At 40.9% G+C, this 15,158-nt stretch overlaps 1 protein-coding gene across 1 annotated transcript in view; it reads right to left on the bottom strand.

The window, feature by feature from the left end:
* The window catches only part of PHLPP2 (PH domain and leucine rich repeat protein phosphatase 2), a 77,821-nt gene that overhangs the window by 43,709 nt on the left and 18,954 nt on the right, over positions 1-15,158 (bottom strand). Inside the window, exon 3 of the mRNA XM_081108071.1 lies at positions 5,456-5,589. Within this exon, the coding sequence (XP_080964197.1) occupies positions 5,456-5,589 (134 nt within the window). The remainder of the gene's footprint in view (positions 1-5,455; positions 5,590-15,158) is intronic.

Raw genomic sequence — 15,158 nt, 5'->3', positions numbered from 1 at the left:
AACTAGAAGGATAGAGAAAAGCATAATGAGACTCAGAGGAGGTGCTGAAGTAAAGTGCCGAGGTACGGAGGCGCACGTGGAAAGGGCTGGGAACTGAGGACGCGGTTGTCTTTTTCAATCGGGAGGGAGTCTCAAGCTCCTGACTGCTCTGAACTCCAGTTCTGGGCGAGTCTCTGGGGACCCAGACTCATACAGGAAGAAACTGGACTGTCTGGCATCAGTAGGAATTGAGGGCGGCTTTCTCTCAGAGGTGCTTACAGCGATTACCGTGGGACACTGAGACATGGGGCCTCTTAGGGTAGGACTGAGGATCTTCCATAGCTGTTTACTCCGCCCTGTTGATTCCCTGAGACCCCGCCCCACCCAAGCTGTGTGCAGAGACTTTTGCATATGAAAGGCCTGGACCTTTGCAAACTGAAAATTACCTAACAAACTGCAGCTTGGTCAGAGAGACCCAGAACTTCCAAAAGAAGACTCAAGGTTCCACAGCAGCTTGCATTGCTTCACAGCTGGGCCTCATCTAGGTACCTCCAAATCCCAAACAAAGAAGAGGAATCTGCAGATCTCTCCATAGCTCCTGCTGGGTAGCCTCAGGCAGGGGCTAAATTAGCACCTCCTTAGAGATCCAAGAGCCAGTGTATCCAGTGGTCAGATTGGGACTATCCAGATTACAACTCCTCAGATCCATAAGGGACACAATCAGGGGGAAGACTCAGTGAGCACCAAAGCCCCACTGAAGCAAGTCTTGCCCCAGAAGGGTGTCTCCAGCACAGAAGTTCCCCCACTGTAGACATAGCTGATTCTCACAGCCAATTGGCCTGGAGGTAAATTCCTCCCAGTGATACCTACAACAATCAAGGCTTAACTACAACAAGACTGTGCACAAAGCCCACAAGGGGGTGCACCAAGAGTGTTTACCTCAGGTAATTGGGGAGGCTGAGCCACTGGGCCCTATAGGACACCTAGCACAGAAAGCCACTCTATCAACACAGGGAAGCATAAAAAATGCAGAGATAATGAAACAGGTCACAAATGACAGAAATGGAGGAAAGCAAACTACTGGATATAGAGTTCAAAACCACACTTTTAAGGTTTTTCAAGAATTTTCTAGAAACCACCGATAAACTTAATGAGACCCTGAAGAAATCTAATGAGACCCTCGAGGTTGTGATAAAGGACCAACTAGAAATTAAGCATACACTGACTGAAATAAAGAATATTATGCAGACTCCCAACAGCAGACTAGAGGATCGCAAGAATCAAGTCAAAGATCTGAAATACGAAGAAGCAAAAAACACCCAACCGGAAAAGCAAAATGAAAAAAAGAATCCAAAAATATGAAGATAGTGTAAGGAGCCTCTGGGACAGCTTCAAGCGTACCAACATCCGAATTAGAGAAGTTCCAGAAGAACAAAGAGAGCAAGATACTGAAAACCTATTTGAAGAAATAATGACAGAAAACTTCCCCTACCTGGTGAAAGAAATAGACTTACAAGTCCAGGAAGCGAAGAGAACCCCAAACAAAAGGAATCCAAAGAGGACCACACCAAGACACATCATAATTAAAATGCCAAGAGCAAAAGACAAAGAGAGAATCTTAAAAGCAGCAAGAAAAAGACAGTCAGTTACCTACAAGGGAGTACCCATATGACTCTCAGCTGATTTCTCAACAGAAATTATGCAGGCCAGAAGAGAGTAGCAAGAAATATTCAAAGTGATGAATGCCAAGAACCTACAACCTAGATTACTTTATCCAGCAAAGCTATCATTCAGAATTGAAGGTCACATAAAGAGCTTCACAGATAAGAAAAAGCTAAAGGAGTTCATCACCACTAAACCAGTATTATATGAAATGCTGAAAGGTATCCTTTAAGAAGAGGAAGAAGAAGAAAAAGGTAAAGATACAAATTATGAACAACAAGTACACATCTATCAACAAGTGAATCTTAAAAAATCAAGTGAATAAATAATCTGATGAACAGAATGAGCTGGTGAATATAACAGAAACAGGGGTATAGAAAGGGAGTGGACTGACTATTCTCGGGGGGGAAGGGGGTGAGGGGGTGCGGGAAGAGACTGAACAAAAATTGTGCACCTATGGATGAGGACAGTGGGGGGGGGGTGCAAATGGGTGGATGGGAGCTCTGGGGGGGAAAAAGAGGAACAACTGTAATAATCTGAACAATAAAGATTTAATTTTTTTTTTTATTGCTTAAAGTATTACAAAGAGTATTACATATGTCTCCTTTTTCCCCCCCGCCCTTGACAATCCCCTGGCCTCCCCTACCCCCCAGTGTCTTATGTCCATTGGTTATGCTTATATGCATGCATACAAGTCCTTTGGTTGATCTCTTACCCACCCCCCTCCTGCCCTTCCACCCTCCCCGGCCTTCCTGCTGTAGTTTGACAATCTGTTCGAGGCAGCTCTGCCTCTGTAAAAGATTTAATTTAAAAAAAAAAAAGAAAGAAAGAAATTGGGTGTCACCACAACATGAAGAACTGTATTAAAGGGTCGCGGCATTAAGAAGGTTGAGAACCACTGCTCAAGAGGCAGCTTCATCTCTGATGTTCTCTTCCCCAACTCCCTTTTTCAAACAACCATCAATTCTTACTGATTATTCCTTCAAAAAGTCTCGTATGTGAATGATTTCTTCCCATTACCCAGTTCAGACCCCTATTAGTGCACATCTGAATTATTATCACACTGCAGCCTGATTCATCTTTCTCTGGCTCACTTAGATCCCATCACTTCCTGCTACTTTCTGCCAAATGAAGGCAACATTCTGATATTGCTCTTAAAGCCCAAAATAATCTGGACTCAAATTATCTGTGATTCACAGAACATACCTTAAGATGTCTAGTCTCTCATCCCATGTCCTCCTTTTCCTTTCTGCTTACTGAAATTCTGTCAATTTTTTAAAGAACCAACCTAAATTCTACTTCACTTCTCTGATTCTAGAGATCTTCCTCACTTTTCAGAGAATGATAGGGAACTTGTCTATCAACTATCAAAATATATCGTAAGGGCATATTAATTAAGAACAGTTTTGGTATTAACATAAGACAAATAGATCAACGTTAACTGGATAGAGTCCAAATATAAACCCTGCCTGTATGGGAATCCATCTATATATATAAAAGCCTAAGCAACTGATCAACCGTTTGACCATTCGACCAGTAGCTGTGACACGCACTGACAACCAAAGGGCAGATGCTCAACGCACAGGCATGGAAACATGGAACAGACTGATAAATCTCAGAGGGAAGCGGGGAGGATGGGAGGATGGGAAAGTCTTAAGATCTTATAAGCATACTAGAGACCCAGTACACAGATTCGTGCACCAGTCGGGTCCCTTGGCCTGGCTTGTGAAAATCGGCTGAAACCGGCAGTCCAACATCCCCCAAGGGGTCCCGGATTGCAAGAGAAAGCAGGCCAGGCTGAGTGAGGAACCCCACCAGTGCACGAATCCGTGCACTGGGCCTCAAGTTTAATAATAATAATAAGGTGATATTTCAAATCAGTAGGAAAAGGGTGACCTATTCTATAAATGTTAGGACAACTGGCAATCTATTCATAGAGAAAAAAGGAAATTTAAATCCCTACCTCATATTTAAAACTTTAAAAGTACTGGAAAAAATATAGAATATGTTTATGACCTATTATAGAATAGGGAAGAGATATAAATGCATAAAGGAAAAGACTGATTAAAATTTCCATACAATAAAAAACAGTAAAAAAAATTAAAAGACAAGTTATAGGCTGGGGGAAAAGTTTGCCTCAGACATGGTATCCAAAGGATGCATATTCAGAATATATACACAAGTCCTTTAGATCAACATAAAAAATGACAACAGAAATTTGCATAGAAGTATCAAAGGAGAAGAAATGCAAAGATCCAATGAAAATATGAAACAACATTCAACTATGCCAGTAACCAGAGAAAATAAAAATTGAAAAAACACTGAGACCATTTTTTATTAGGTTAGTAAAAAATTTAAATGCTAATAATATTAAAAAGAGATATTGTGGGCAAAGGTGTAATTTGACATACTGATGGCATATAGGTTTGTTCTGCTGTACTAACAATTAATGTGTGTTTTTTTGTTTGTTTTTGGTTTGTGTGTGTGTGTGTTTTTATCAATTAATTGTAGGCGCCACTGCACTCGGACCAGCCAACAATTAATGTTTTAAATGCAACTATCTTATGACCCAATAGTTTCATGTTCCTTGAAGAAACAAGGTGCACAAAAAGGCAATTGTGCTACAAAAAAAGCAATTTTACTACAATGATGTAATAGTAAAAAACTGGAAACAATGTAAACGTCCATCACTAAGGAAATGGTTATAATACATACAATATTCAATACTATGAAACTTAAAGAAATGAATATAGAGGACAGCTAAGGAAAAATCTCTAAAACATATTGTTGCCTGCATCACTAAGACCAATACCAAATGATAATATTTATGTAAATAAAATATATTTCTAAGAATACACATTCATAGGAATAAAATTTAAAAAATTCTGAACAGGTATATACCAAATTGGTAGTAGTGATTATCTATTAAGCAGTGAATGGGCTTGGGAGGTGATTATAAGAAATTAAAACACTATTTATAATAATAAAAGTGTAATATGTTAATTAGACCAGACGACCATCTGGGACCACACTATGACAGCCACTGGCGCCAGGCCAGCCAAAGCGGGTGCGATGCGACTGGTCGGGGGCTCGGCCATCGCCCCATCACCAGGCCTCTACTGAGATAATAAATATTTATTATCATTTTAAGTCACTAAGCTTTGAGGCAATTTGCTACATAGCCAATTACACTTTATCTATAGATATATGTTTACCTTTTGTAAATACATATATTGCCTTTTAACAAATAATGTGTTTTTAAAACCTCTTGCCCAAACATAATTTACTCATTCAAATTATATTAAAGCATGATTTCATCAAGATTCTGACAAAGGTAAAAAATAATTATTAAGTCAGCAAAACACGTTTTGTTTAAAAGAGCAAAAATAAAAAGGAAATATATTTTTGGCTAATTCTTCTAAGTCTTCCGTTAACCACCACCCCTTGTTGATGTCATTTAACTACATTAGTTCATTGGCTTAAAAACAGATTTTAATGAAATTTTTTTTTAATATATTTTATTGATTTTTCACAGAGAGAAGGGAGAGAGATAGAGAGTTAGAAACATCGATGAGAGAGAAACATCGATCAGCTGCCTCCTGCACATCCCCCACTGGGGAAGTGCCCGCAACCCAGGTACATGCCCTCGACCGGAATCGAACCTGGGACCCCCAAGTCCACAGGCCGACGCTCTATCCACTGAGCCAAACCGGTTTCGGCTGAAATACTTTTTAAAAGCTGAAGACAGACAGAGGCATAAATGATCCACTGAAAAGCAGTTAGCATAGTCACAAAGCCGCTGATAAGTTCTTACCACCATAAAAGCGAAGCATGCAGCCGAGGTCGGGATTTGCTGCCTCCTCCTGTATGCGCACAGGGTCGTCATAGCCCAGCCTGGATAAGTAATCATAAACTACCTGAAGAGGTCGTTCGGTGGGTTCCAGTCTCCTGCTTGCACAATTCAAAAGAAAAATATTTAGTAACTAATAAAAATGCTTCATCTCATTTTTTAAATCTTTTATTATGTTTTAGATGTTCACTTCTCTATCAAGATCTTCTTTAATATCATATAATCTAAGTAAGCGGTGCTGAAAGTTTTTGGTCCCATTATCCCTCTGTGGTCTTTGAGGTCCCCAAAGAGCTTTTGTTTACATAGGGGTTGATATCTACTGAATTAAAAACTAAAATTAAGAATTTCCAAACTTTTGTTTATTCGTTTCCTGATTTTTTGTTTATTTTTTTTTTAATGCTACCATGCAACAAAACTTTTATTAACATTTTGAACAGATTCAGTTATTACTGAACTGGTAATTTCTAAACTTAAATTGGGACAAATGGCTAGAATGCATAGTAGTGCCATCACTGGCACTATGAATGCAAAACTAAAGAATTAACAGCCGCCCCGTTTATTCATTTTTAAGCAACAATAATAAACCAATGATGTTAACATAAATAATATTCTTTGAAAAATATCTTTTCCAAAATGAATCAACTCTGGAGAAAAGAATAGCACTGTTTCACATTTTTGTAAATTGCTAATTAAATAGAAAGCAGCTAGATTCTCAGATCTGCTTCTAAAGTCAATCTGCTATGGTAACATGCTATTTACCCTCTCTAGAAAACTCTTCTGTACATGCATGAAAGACTGAAAGTAAAAAAAGAAAATCAATGTCTTATTATTATTATGAAATAGTTTTGACCTCACAGATCTCTTCAAAGAGTCTCAGGGACCCCTACAAGGTCCATTAAGAACCTCTGGTCCAAACTTAAAGGTGGAAAATTTATGAGATATAAAAGATTATACATGGTCAGATCTGATTTCACATAAGCTACACACACAATTAGAGCTGCAGACTTTGGATTGCCTACTATTTTCCAGGAACTTTGTATTTCCATTGGCTTCATAGTCACTTCTTCCAAAAAAATTAGGAATAAAATGGCCCAATAAGTCCCCAGAAATCATTATACTGCATGATCCTGACTGAAAGCTAAAATAAAATCAGAATGTCGAGTACCCATTCGTGGCTCCTGGTGACACGGCATATTTTAAATCACATAGACTTAAAATACTTAAAAATATTTAAAAAACAAAATTATCAATATGTATTTTTATGGCCAGGGCTACAACAGTAATAAAAACAAGACAACTCTTTTACAATTATTTTATAAGAAAACAAAAAGTTAGAAATACAGTGGCTAAGAGTATAGGCTCCAAAAGTCAGTTCTGCCACTTAACTACATGCCCTTGGACAAGCTGTTTAACCTCATTGTCTTAAATTCTTCATCAGTCTAATGGAAATAACAACAGTACCTAACTCATGCAGTTGTTTTTAAATTTATTTACTTACAACAAGATATTACATAGTATGTAAAGTACAGTACTTAGAAAAATATCTTGTATGTAGTAGTGTTCAATAGCATATCAACAATTAATATTTAAAAAATCTTAGGACTGGAACCAAATTTTACTTAGAATAAAAACAGAATATTCCCCACCTGAAAGAAACAAAAAACAGGTGTAGGAAAGTCTATGTATACTCAAACTGTTTTGAAGAACCTTAGTCTTTATGTCTTAAAAGGATTCTGTTTAGAAAACTTAAGAATTGTATTAATTAGAAGCAACACAATACACCTCCTCAATCATGGCAAAAATATATGAAGGACAACTGTTTTGTGGTTAAAGAACTAGGAAATACTGTTGCCAGTAAGATTTAAGTAACAACATGAATGCTACAAAGCTGAAGGTGAAGAAATGCATCAAAATGACAACTGAGGAAGGAGCCCAGCCACAGGGGCACAGTGGCTGAGCATTGACCTTTGACCCAGGAGGTCACTGTTCCGTTCTCTGTCAGGGCACATGCCCAGGTTGTGGGCTCAATTTCTAGCAGGGAGTGTGCAGGAGGCAGCCAATCAATGATTCTCTCTCATCATTAATGTTTCTCTCTCTCCTTCTCTTCCTCTCTGAAATCAATAAAAGCATACTTTTTAGAAAATGATAATTGAGGAGTGGAAATCATACTGATGAGCACAAGAAAATAAACTAAACTAAGGCTAAAATAAATAAGATAAAATAAAACAATCGCCTGGCCCCTCTGACTGCTCAGTTCAGACTTTTATTTTCTATAAACTCGGAACTACTACATGGAGAATGACCAAAGAACTAAAAGCCTACGAAGACCAATAAATGTTGAATTTAATCGAAACAAAAAATAATCTTTTCAGGATAAACACATCAATTACAATTAATCTCTAGTCAGATAAAATAAAAATTCACCAAGGGCTATGACAGTAGTAGGCATTTTCTCCACACAGTGGTAGAATTCTTCTAAGAAAGATGCATTTTAAGAGGGACTTCTAATAAACTGTCTCCTGGAAAAGTCAATTAGCCATGTAATATGAAAACCGACTGAAGGATTAACTTGAAGACAAAGAATCCAAGGGCGTAAAGAGCTATCTATATCTCCCAGTGTCAAAAGGAATTAGATTTACTCTGGATTGCTCCAAAGAATGGAACTAGGAAGAATGAGAAGTTGTTGCACAGGTAAACGAGTTAAAAATGAGGAAGAATATTGGAGCTGTCCATAATGAAACAGACTGCCTCTCAAAATAGCTCACAGAGCTAGGAAGCCATCTGTCACCAATATTTTAAAAGACTCCTTAAGAATCACATTGGGCCAGCTCATCTTTAGGGTCTTTTAGAACTCAAGCGTCTATTCCATTCCCAGGATATCTTCCTAATATAACCCTGCTATTATTTTTGGATACAGAGTTTCATGTATTTAAATATCAAAATTCCATATAATGATCACATATTCAGAACCAAGAAATAATACTTTCAGGTTAAATCTCACTAGCTCAATTTCTCAACTTCCCTCTAGAAAAACCAAGGGAAATGGAAACATCCTAATTCTAATATTCAAATGATCAAATTTCCTTTCCTAAAAAGGCTCTGTAGATTGATGTATTATAGAACTATACACCTGAAACCTATAGTTTTATTAACCAATGTCACCCAACAAATTCACTAAAAAATAAAATTTTAAAAAAGGCTCTGTTGATTTTGAAACCTCTCTATATTATAATTTCCACCTAAAGAAAGTATTTTCTCTGGTGGGAGAAAAAAAATCAAAACGATCTCCACATCTGCTCTTACTAATTTAGCATAAATGAGTAAACAAGAAATATTTCAAGAACAGCAAAAACAAGTAAAATGAGGGACTAATTCCTTTTACTTATTAAACTCATCTGCTTAAAAGAGTAAAGAGTAAGGGGGAGGGAAATGCTGTAATATGCTTACAGATCAATTTTGTGTTTCAAAGTTCCAAAAATTTAACAGGCTGGTAATCAGCTATTGTTAAAACTCTCACATATCAAAGGAAAATTATACATGGTACTGTTAAACAGGTATAGGAGAGAGTAATGTTGGCAATGAAAGGATCACAACACTCAGCATTTGAAATATTCTAACTTGCTTTAAAGAAAGACAGTAAGACTACTGAAATAGTCTTAGTTTGCTTCTAAGGTTTCTAGGAGCTACCATGTCCTTGTGAATCTGAATATATATGCATATGGTTATTTCTCAACCAATACAGTAATGCTATCAACACTGGTTTATAGTTCTTAGCTAATAGTAGCCAACAGTTCTTTTAAATAGTAGTATCCACAATTAAGAGAGGAATAAATTTCATTCCAACTAACATTTCACAAGAATTTTTAGTTAAGGCCCTAGCCCAGTGGTCGGCCCCTTGAGTGTGGCTCTTCCACAAAATACCACGTGCGGACATGCACGTACAGTGCAATTGAAACTTCGTGGCCACACTCAAGGGGCCAAAGAGCCACATGTGGCTTGCGAGCCGCAGTTTGCTGACCACTGACCTAGCCGGTTTGGCTCAGTGATTGGAATGTTAGCCTGAGGTGTGAAGGGTCTCGGGTTTCATTCTGGTTAAGGGCACATACCTCGGTTGCAGGCTTGATCCCTGACCCCAACCAGGCCGAGTGTGGGAAGGCAACCAATCAATGTGTCTCTCTAGCACAGTGATGGCGAACCTTTTTGGGCTCAGCGTGTCAGCATTTTGAAAAACCCTAACTTAACTCTGGTGCCGTGTCACATATAGAAATTTTTTGATATTTGCAACCATAGTAAAACAAAGACTTATATTTTTGATATTTATTTTATATATTTAAATGCCATTAACAAAGAAAAATCAACCAAAAAAATGAGTTCGCGTGTCACCTCTGACACGCGTGTCATAGGTTCGCCATCACTGCTCTAGCATGTGTTTCTCTCTCTTTCTCTCCTACCCTTCCCCTCTCTCTAAGAAATCAATAGGAAAAATAACCTCAGGTGAGGGTTAACAAGAACAAAAAACTGTTATTAATAATAGTGAGAGGCAAAAGTTCATATTATTGAAATCCAAGAAAGGGAATAATACATTATATCAATGACCCTAACAAAACAGTGCAGTGCTCTCGACATCAAATTCAGACTAAAACTCAATCCCTGGCCACCTATAAAGTAAAATCTGCAAATGTTAAGATCAGCAATATAGATTAATAAGACAAACAGCAACAATAAGGATACTTCAATGTCTACTCCATGACTGACAATAGGCTAGAAGTGTTTTACATTTTACAAGGCTATGCCTATTTTGCAAAAAAGAAAAATGTGGCTCAGAGAGTCACATAATTACTACATAATGGTATCAAGGTTTCCACCTGTGCTGGTTTCATTAAAAAACCTACCTTCTTTTAGGCAAACCACATTATTTTACATAGTTAAAATAATTTACACAGAAGAGAATGCAAAGCACTTCATATGTTAACTTATACCAAAGAACCTAAAAACTTGTTTTAAATTACTGTGTTCCATTAAGTCTAATACACTATCATTTGAAAAATACGCTGTTTTTGTCCTGGCTTGTATAGTTCAGTGGGTTGGAGGATCGTCCCATATACCAAAAGGTTTTGGGTTTGATTTCCAGTCAGGGCACATACTTAGGTCACAGGTTCAATCCCCGGTCTGGGCATATAGGAAAGGCAACCAATTGATGTTCTCTCTTACATTGATGTTTTTATCTTTTTTTCTCTCTCCCGAAAATCAGTAAGTATATCCTCGGGTGAGGATTATATATATGCTATTTTTTATGCATCACTGTTGTACAATAAAGAATCTTAGTAGTGTTTGTCCCTGGTACCTGGAAGGGAGATTCTAAATCCTTGGAATTTCCTGAGTAATGGGAGTGTTTTATTCATGAGCCCTTTGCATCACCCCTGAGTTTACACTAAGAGATATGATGACTCAGGACAGGGGCTGGTCACCAGAAAGAGGATTTGGTTGGAACTAGGAGCCAGCCTGTCTTGGGGGAGGAGTGAGGGCTGGAAGGTGAGTTCCAAGTATATGATCATTCAAGTTTACCCAATAAAAACTGTATCAAAGTTCCATGGAGCTTCCTGGTGAGTGAACGCATTAATGTCCTGGGGATGGTGACATGGGAGTTGGGAAATAAGTTCTACCTTCAGGACGCTTACGTGTCTGTCTCTTCATTTGGCTGGATGGGTCCTGATTTGTATCCTTTCTACTAAAACTGTAATTGTAAGTGTATGCTGTCTTGCGTTCTGAGTCGTTCTAGTGAATTACTGAATTTGAAGGGACCAAGGTAACCTCCTAACTTGTATCCAGTAGGTCAGAAATGTGGCCAGCATGTGAAGTAAGGGCAATCTTTTTGGGGACTATGCCCTTTAACTTACGAAGTCTTTGAAAACTCTGGTAGTTAGTGTCAGAATTGTATTGTAGTAAACTAGATGGTACTGTAATAATCATTAATAAAATAAAAATGCTGCCAATTAAATTATGACCCACCAACAACTCTAAAACATAAGCTGATTTCATAAGTATTAAAATATAAAAACAAAAAGAATTTAAATAAAAACAAATTAATGTATAACACATTCTTTTGTTGTTGTTGTTAATCCTCACCCCAGGATATGTTTACCACGGACATTTTACAGAGTGGAAGGGAGCAACGGGATGAGAAAAAGAGAGAGGGTGGGGTTGGGGGGAGAGAAACATCAATGTCAGGGAGACACATCCATTTGTTGTTTCCAACACATACCCTGACCAGGGCCAGGGATCGAACCTACAACTGAAGTATGTGCTCTTGACTGGGAATCAAACCGGAGACCCTCCGATACCCCGGCTGATGCTCTAACCACTGACCAATGCTGGTTAGAACTATAAGACATTCCTTGAAAGTTTTAAAACAGTATAGAAATATGAAGCACAAAACAAAAATAATCTTTTTCCTTCTTCAGTGATAATTCATTCAGAACATACTCTTTTTTTTTTTTAATCCTCACCAGAGAATATTTTCCCATTGATTTTTAGAGAGTGGAAGGGAGAGGAAAAGATAGAAATATCAATGTGAGAGAAACACATCCATTGGTTGCCTCCTGCACGCACCCCGACCAGGGCCCCGGCCGGGAGAAGCCTGTAACCGAGGTACATGCCCTTGATCTGAATCGAATCCAGGACCCTTGGTCCACAGTCCGATGCTCTATCTGCTGAGCCAAACCAGCTAGGGCAGTATATATTCTTGATATAGTAGGCAGTTAGACATAAGCAGATTAAGAAGGATAGGTCAGGTACTGAAGGTCACCAGGAAGGAAAGCCCCAAATGCCTAGTAGCTGGGAAAACAAGTATTGTTGATGGGACCTCTCCCCCAGGTGACCTTTCCTCCCTAGCAAATCGCTGGTCATGCAGTTTAAACCTCTGACCTTTCATATCACTGGTCATGCATTTGGGACTCTCCCTTAACCTTTCCTCCCCAGCACATTGCTCATCATTTGGTAGACTCCCTGAGAGGAGGAACAAGTGGCCGGAGAATAGTCTCATATGATTCCCATACAAGCCCTTACACCACCACTCCCTTAAGCCCTCAGGACAATGAGGCTCTGACCTGCAACAAATAATCCGAGAAACAAAGCCTTGGGACTGTTTGTGGTAGGCAGCTAGACAGACGTGAGCAGAGTAAGGAAGATGGGCCAGGTACAGAAAGCCCTGGGTGCCTAACAATGGGGAAAACAAGCCCTAGCCGGTTTGGCTCAATGGAAAGAGCATCAGCCTGCAGACTGAAGGGTCAGGGCACATGCCTGGGTTGCAGGCTTGATCCCCAGTGCGGGCGTGCAGGAGGCAGCCGATCAATGATTCTCTCATCATTGGTATTTCTCTCTCTCTCCTCCTTCCTCTCTGAAATCAATAAAAATAAAAATTAAAAATAAAAAACTGGGAAACCAAGAACTGGCCCCCCAGGGTGACCTTTCCTTCCCTAGCATCTCCCTGGTCATGCAGTTAGGACCCTCCCCTGAACTTTCCTCCCCTGGCATGCTGCTAGTCATGCTGGTTAGCCCCCTTAGAGGGGGCTGGAGAATAGCCCTTAAGCATTAAGCCCCCAGGACTTACTAGGTTCTGACCTGCATCAAATACATGTAAGCCTCAGTTGTGTTTTAGCTCCAGACCCAGAAAAGCACCAAAATCAAACAAGCAATGCCATGACTGACATCATGACCAATATATACATAATCAGAGGCCCGTTGCACGAAAAGATTCGTGCAATAGGCCTTCCCTTCCCCTGGCTGCCAGCACCGGTTTTCCTCCAGCACCCGGGACCCAGGCCTTCGCTCCAGACGAAGCCTTCAGTCTTCACTCTGCCCCTACATATGCAAATTAACCACCATCTTTGTTGGGTTAATTTGCATACTCTCCTGATTGGCTAGTGAGTGTAGCACGGAGGGGTGGTTAATTTACATGTTTGTCTATTATTAGGTAAGCCTAGAGGCCCAGTGCACGAAATTCATGCACTGGGGTGTGGGGGTGGGGTGGGGCGGTCCCTCAGCCTGGCCTGCGCTCTCTTGTAGTCTGGGAGCCCTTGGAGAATGTCCAACTGCCATGGAGGCGGGAGAGGCTCCCTCCACCTCCCTCACCAGCCGTGAGCCCAGCTTCTGGCTGAGTGGCGCTCCCCCTGTGGGAGTGCACTGACCACCAGGGGGCAGCTCCTGCATTGAGCATCTGCCCTCTGGTGGTCAGTGTGCATCATAGCGACTGGTTGTTCTGCTGTCGAGCCAAAACCGGTTCTCAGACATCCCTCGAGGGGTCCTGGATTGTGAGAGGGCACAGGGCAGGCTGAGGGACCCCACCAGTGCACGATCAGGATCAGGGAGGGATGGGAGGTTGGCCAGCCGGGGAGGGACTGTAGGAGGGCTCCTGGTGGTCAGTGCACGTCATAGTGAGGGGTTGAGCAGCCTTAGCATATCATTAGCATATTATGCTTTGATTGGCTGAACGACTGACCAGACGACCGGACACTTAGCATATTAGGCTTTTATTATATAGGATACCAGAAGCCAGATACATGAAATTCGTGCATGGGTGCGGTCCCTAGGCCTTGCCGGCAATTGAAGCGCAAGCTTATGCTGTGTAAGGGCAGGTCTCAGCTGACCTCTGGGCCCTGGGCAGCACCTGGGCCCCCAGGCCCCTGTGCACCCGCCTCTGCCTGAGTCAAGGCGCCCGAGTCCACACGTGGGGATGTGGTAAGCATGGTCGGATGCCAAGGGCCGGGGCACAGCATGGACCTCTGGGCTGCCCAGCAGCGCCAAATGAAAGCCAGGCAGGCAGTGTGTTCTCTCCTGGCCGGCCGGGCTCACAAACTGGCTCCCGAGCAAACCAATGGGGAGCCCAATCAGCTCACCAGTAAGAGACCACGCGGGTGCGGGGTGGGCTCCTCATAGGCGCCCAGTACCTGAGCACGGGGCTTCCCCAGCACACGAGCCCTGGTGTCCTGGGGGAGGGTAGCAGGGGAAGTAAGAGCAAGCTCGGGAAACATCCTGCATTCTCACCACACCTCCGTCCCCATCACCCCTGCCCCTGGGTAGCCGGTAAGAGGTCGCAGCCCCCCGCCCAGGCACCACATCACTGACACCCGCCATGTTCTGTGCCGCCCTCTGGTGGTCAGCGCATGTCATAGCAAGCGGTCAAAATCCTGGTCTCTCAGTCGAACTCCCGATCGACCAACCACCCGAGGGGGCAATTCACATATTAGGCTTTTATTGTACAGGATAGTAAACAAAATTTTAGTGACTTGTAAGAGGTCACCCAGCAAGTCACTGACATAAAAGGAAATAGAACTCAGGATCCCAAATTCCTAGGGCATTGTTTTCTGATACACATATTATTGTTTCTTAGCTTATCTTCAAAGGTAGTCTATCAAATACAGAAATCTTCGTCATTTTGATGACTAAGAATTAAAGCAAATATATCATCGTGAGCCAAAGGGCATTCCGTTTTATCACATATGATCTTGTTACAACTTCCTAGACAGAAGGCAATGATTACACTAAGCTCCACTAGTGAGTCATTTATCACTGAGGCAGTTCAATAAAAAAGACTGACCAACTATTACCATGTAAAAAGCAATGGACTGCGAGACAAGACACTGTGTTCCAACACAGCACCAGCACCAGG

The sequence above is a fragment of the Myotis nattereri genome, assembly GCF_964212035.1.
Source record: "Myotis nattereri genome assembly, chromosome: 15".
NCBI classification, from domain to species: Eukaryota; Metazoa; Chordata; class Mammalia; order Chiroptera; family Vespertilionidae; genus Myotis; species Myotis nattereri.
Note: the sequence above shows the minus strand (reverse complement) of the source record. Positions and strands in the feature narration are given on the sequence as shown.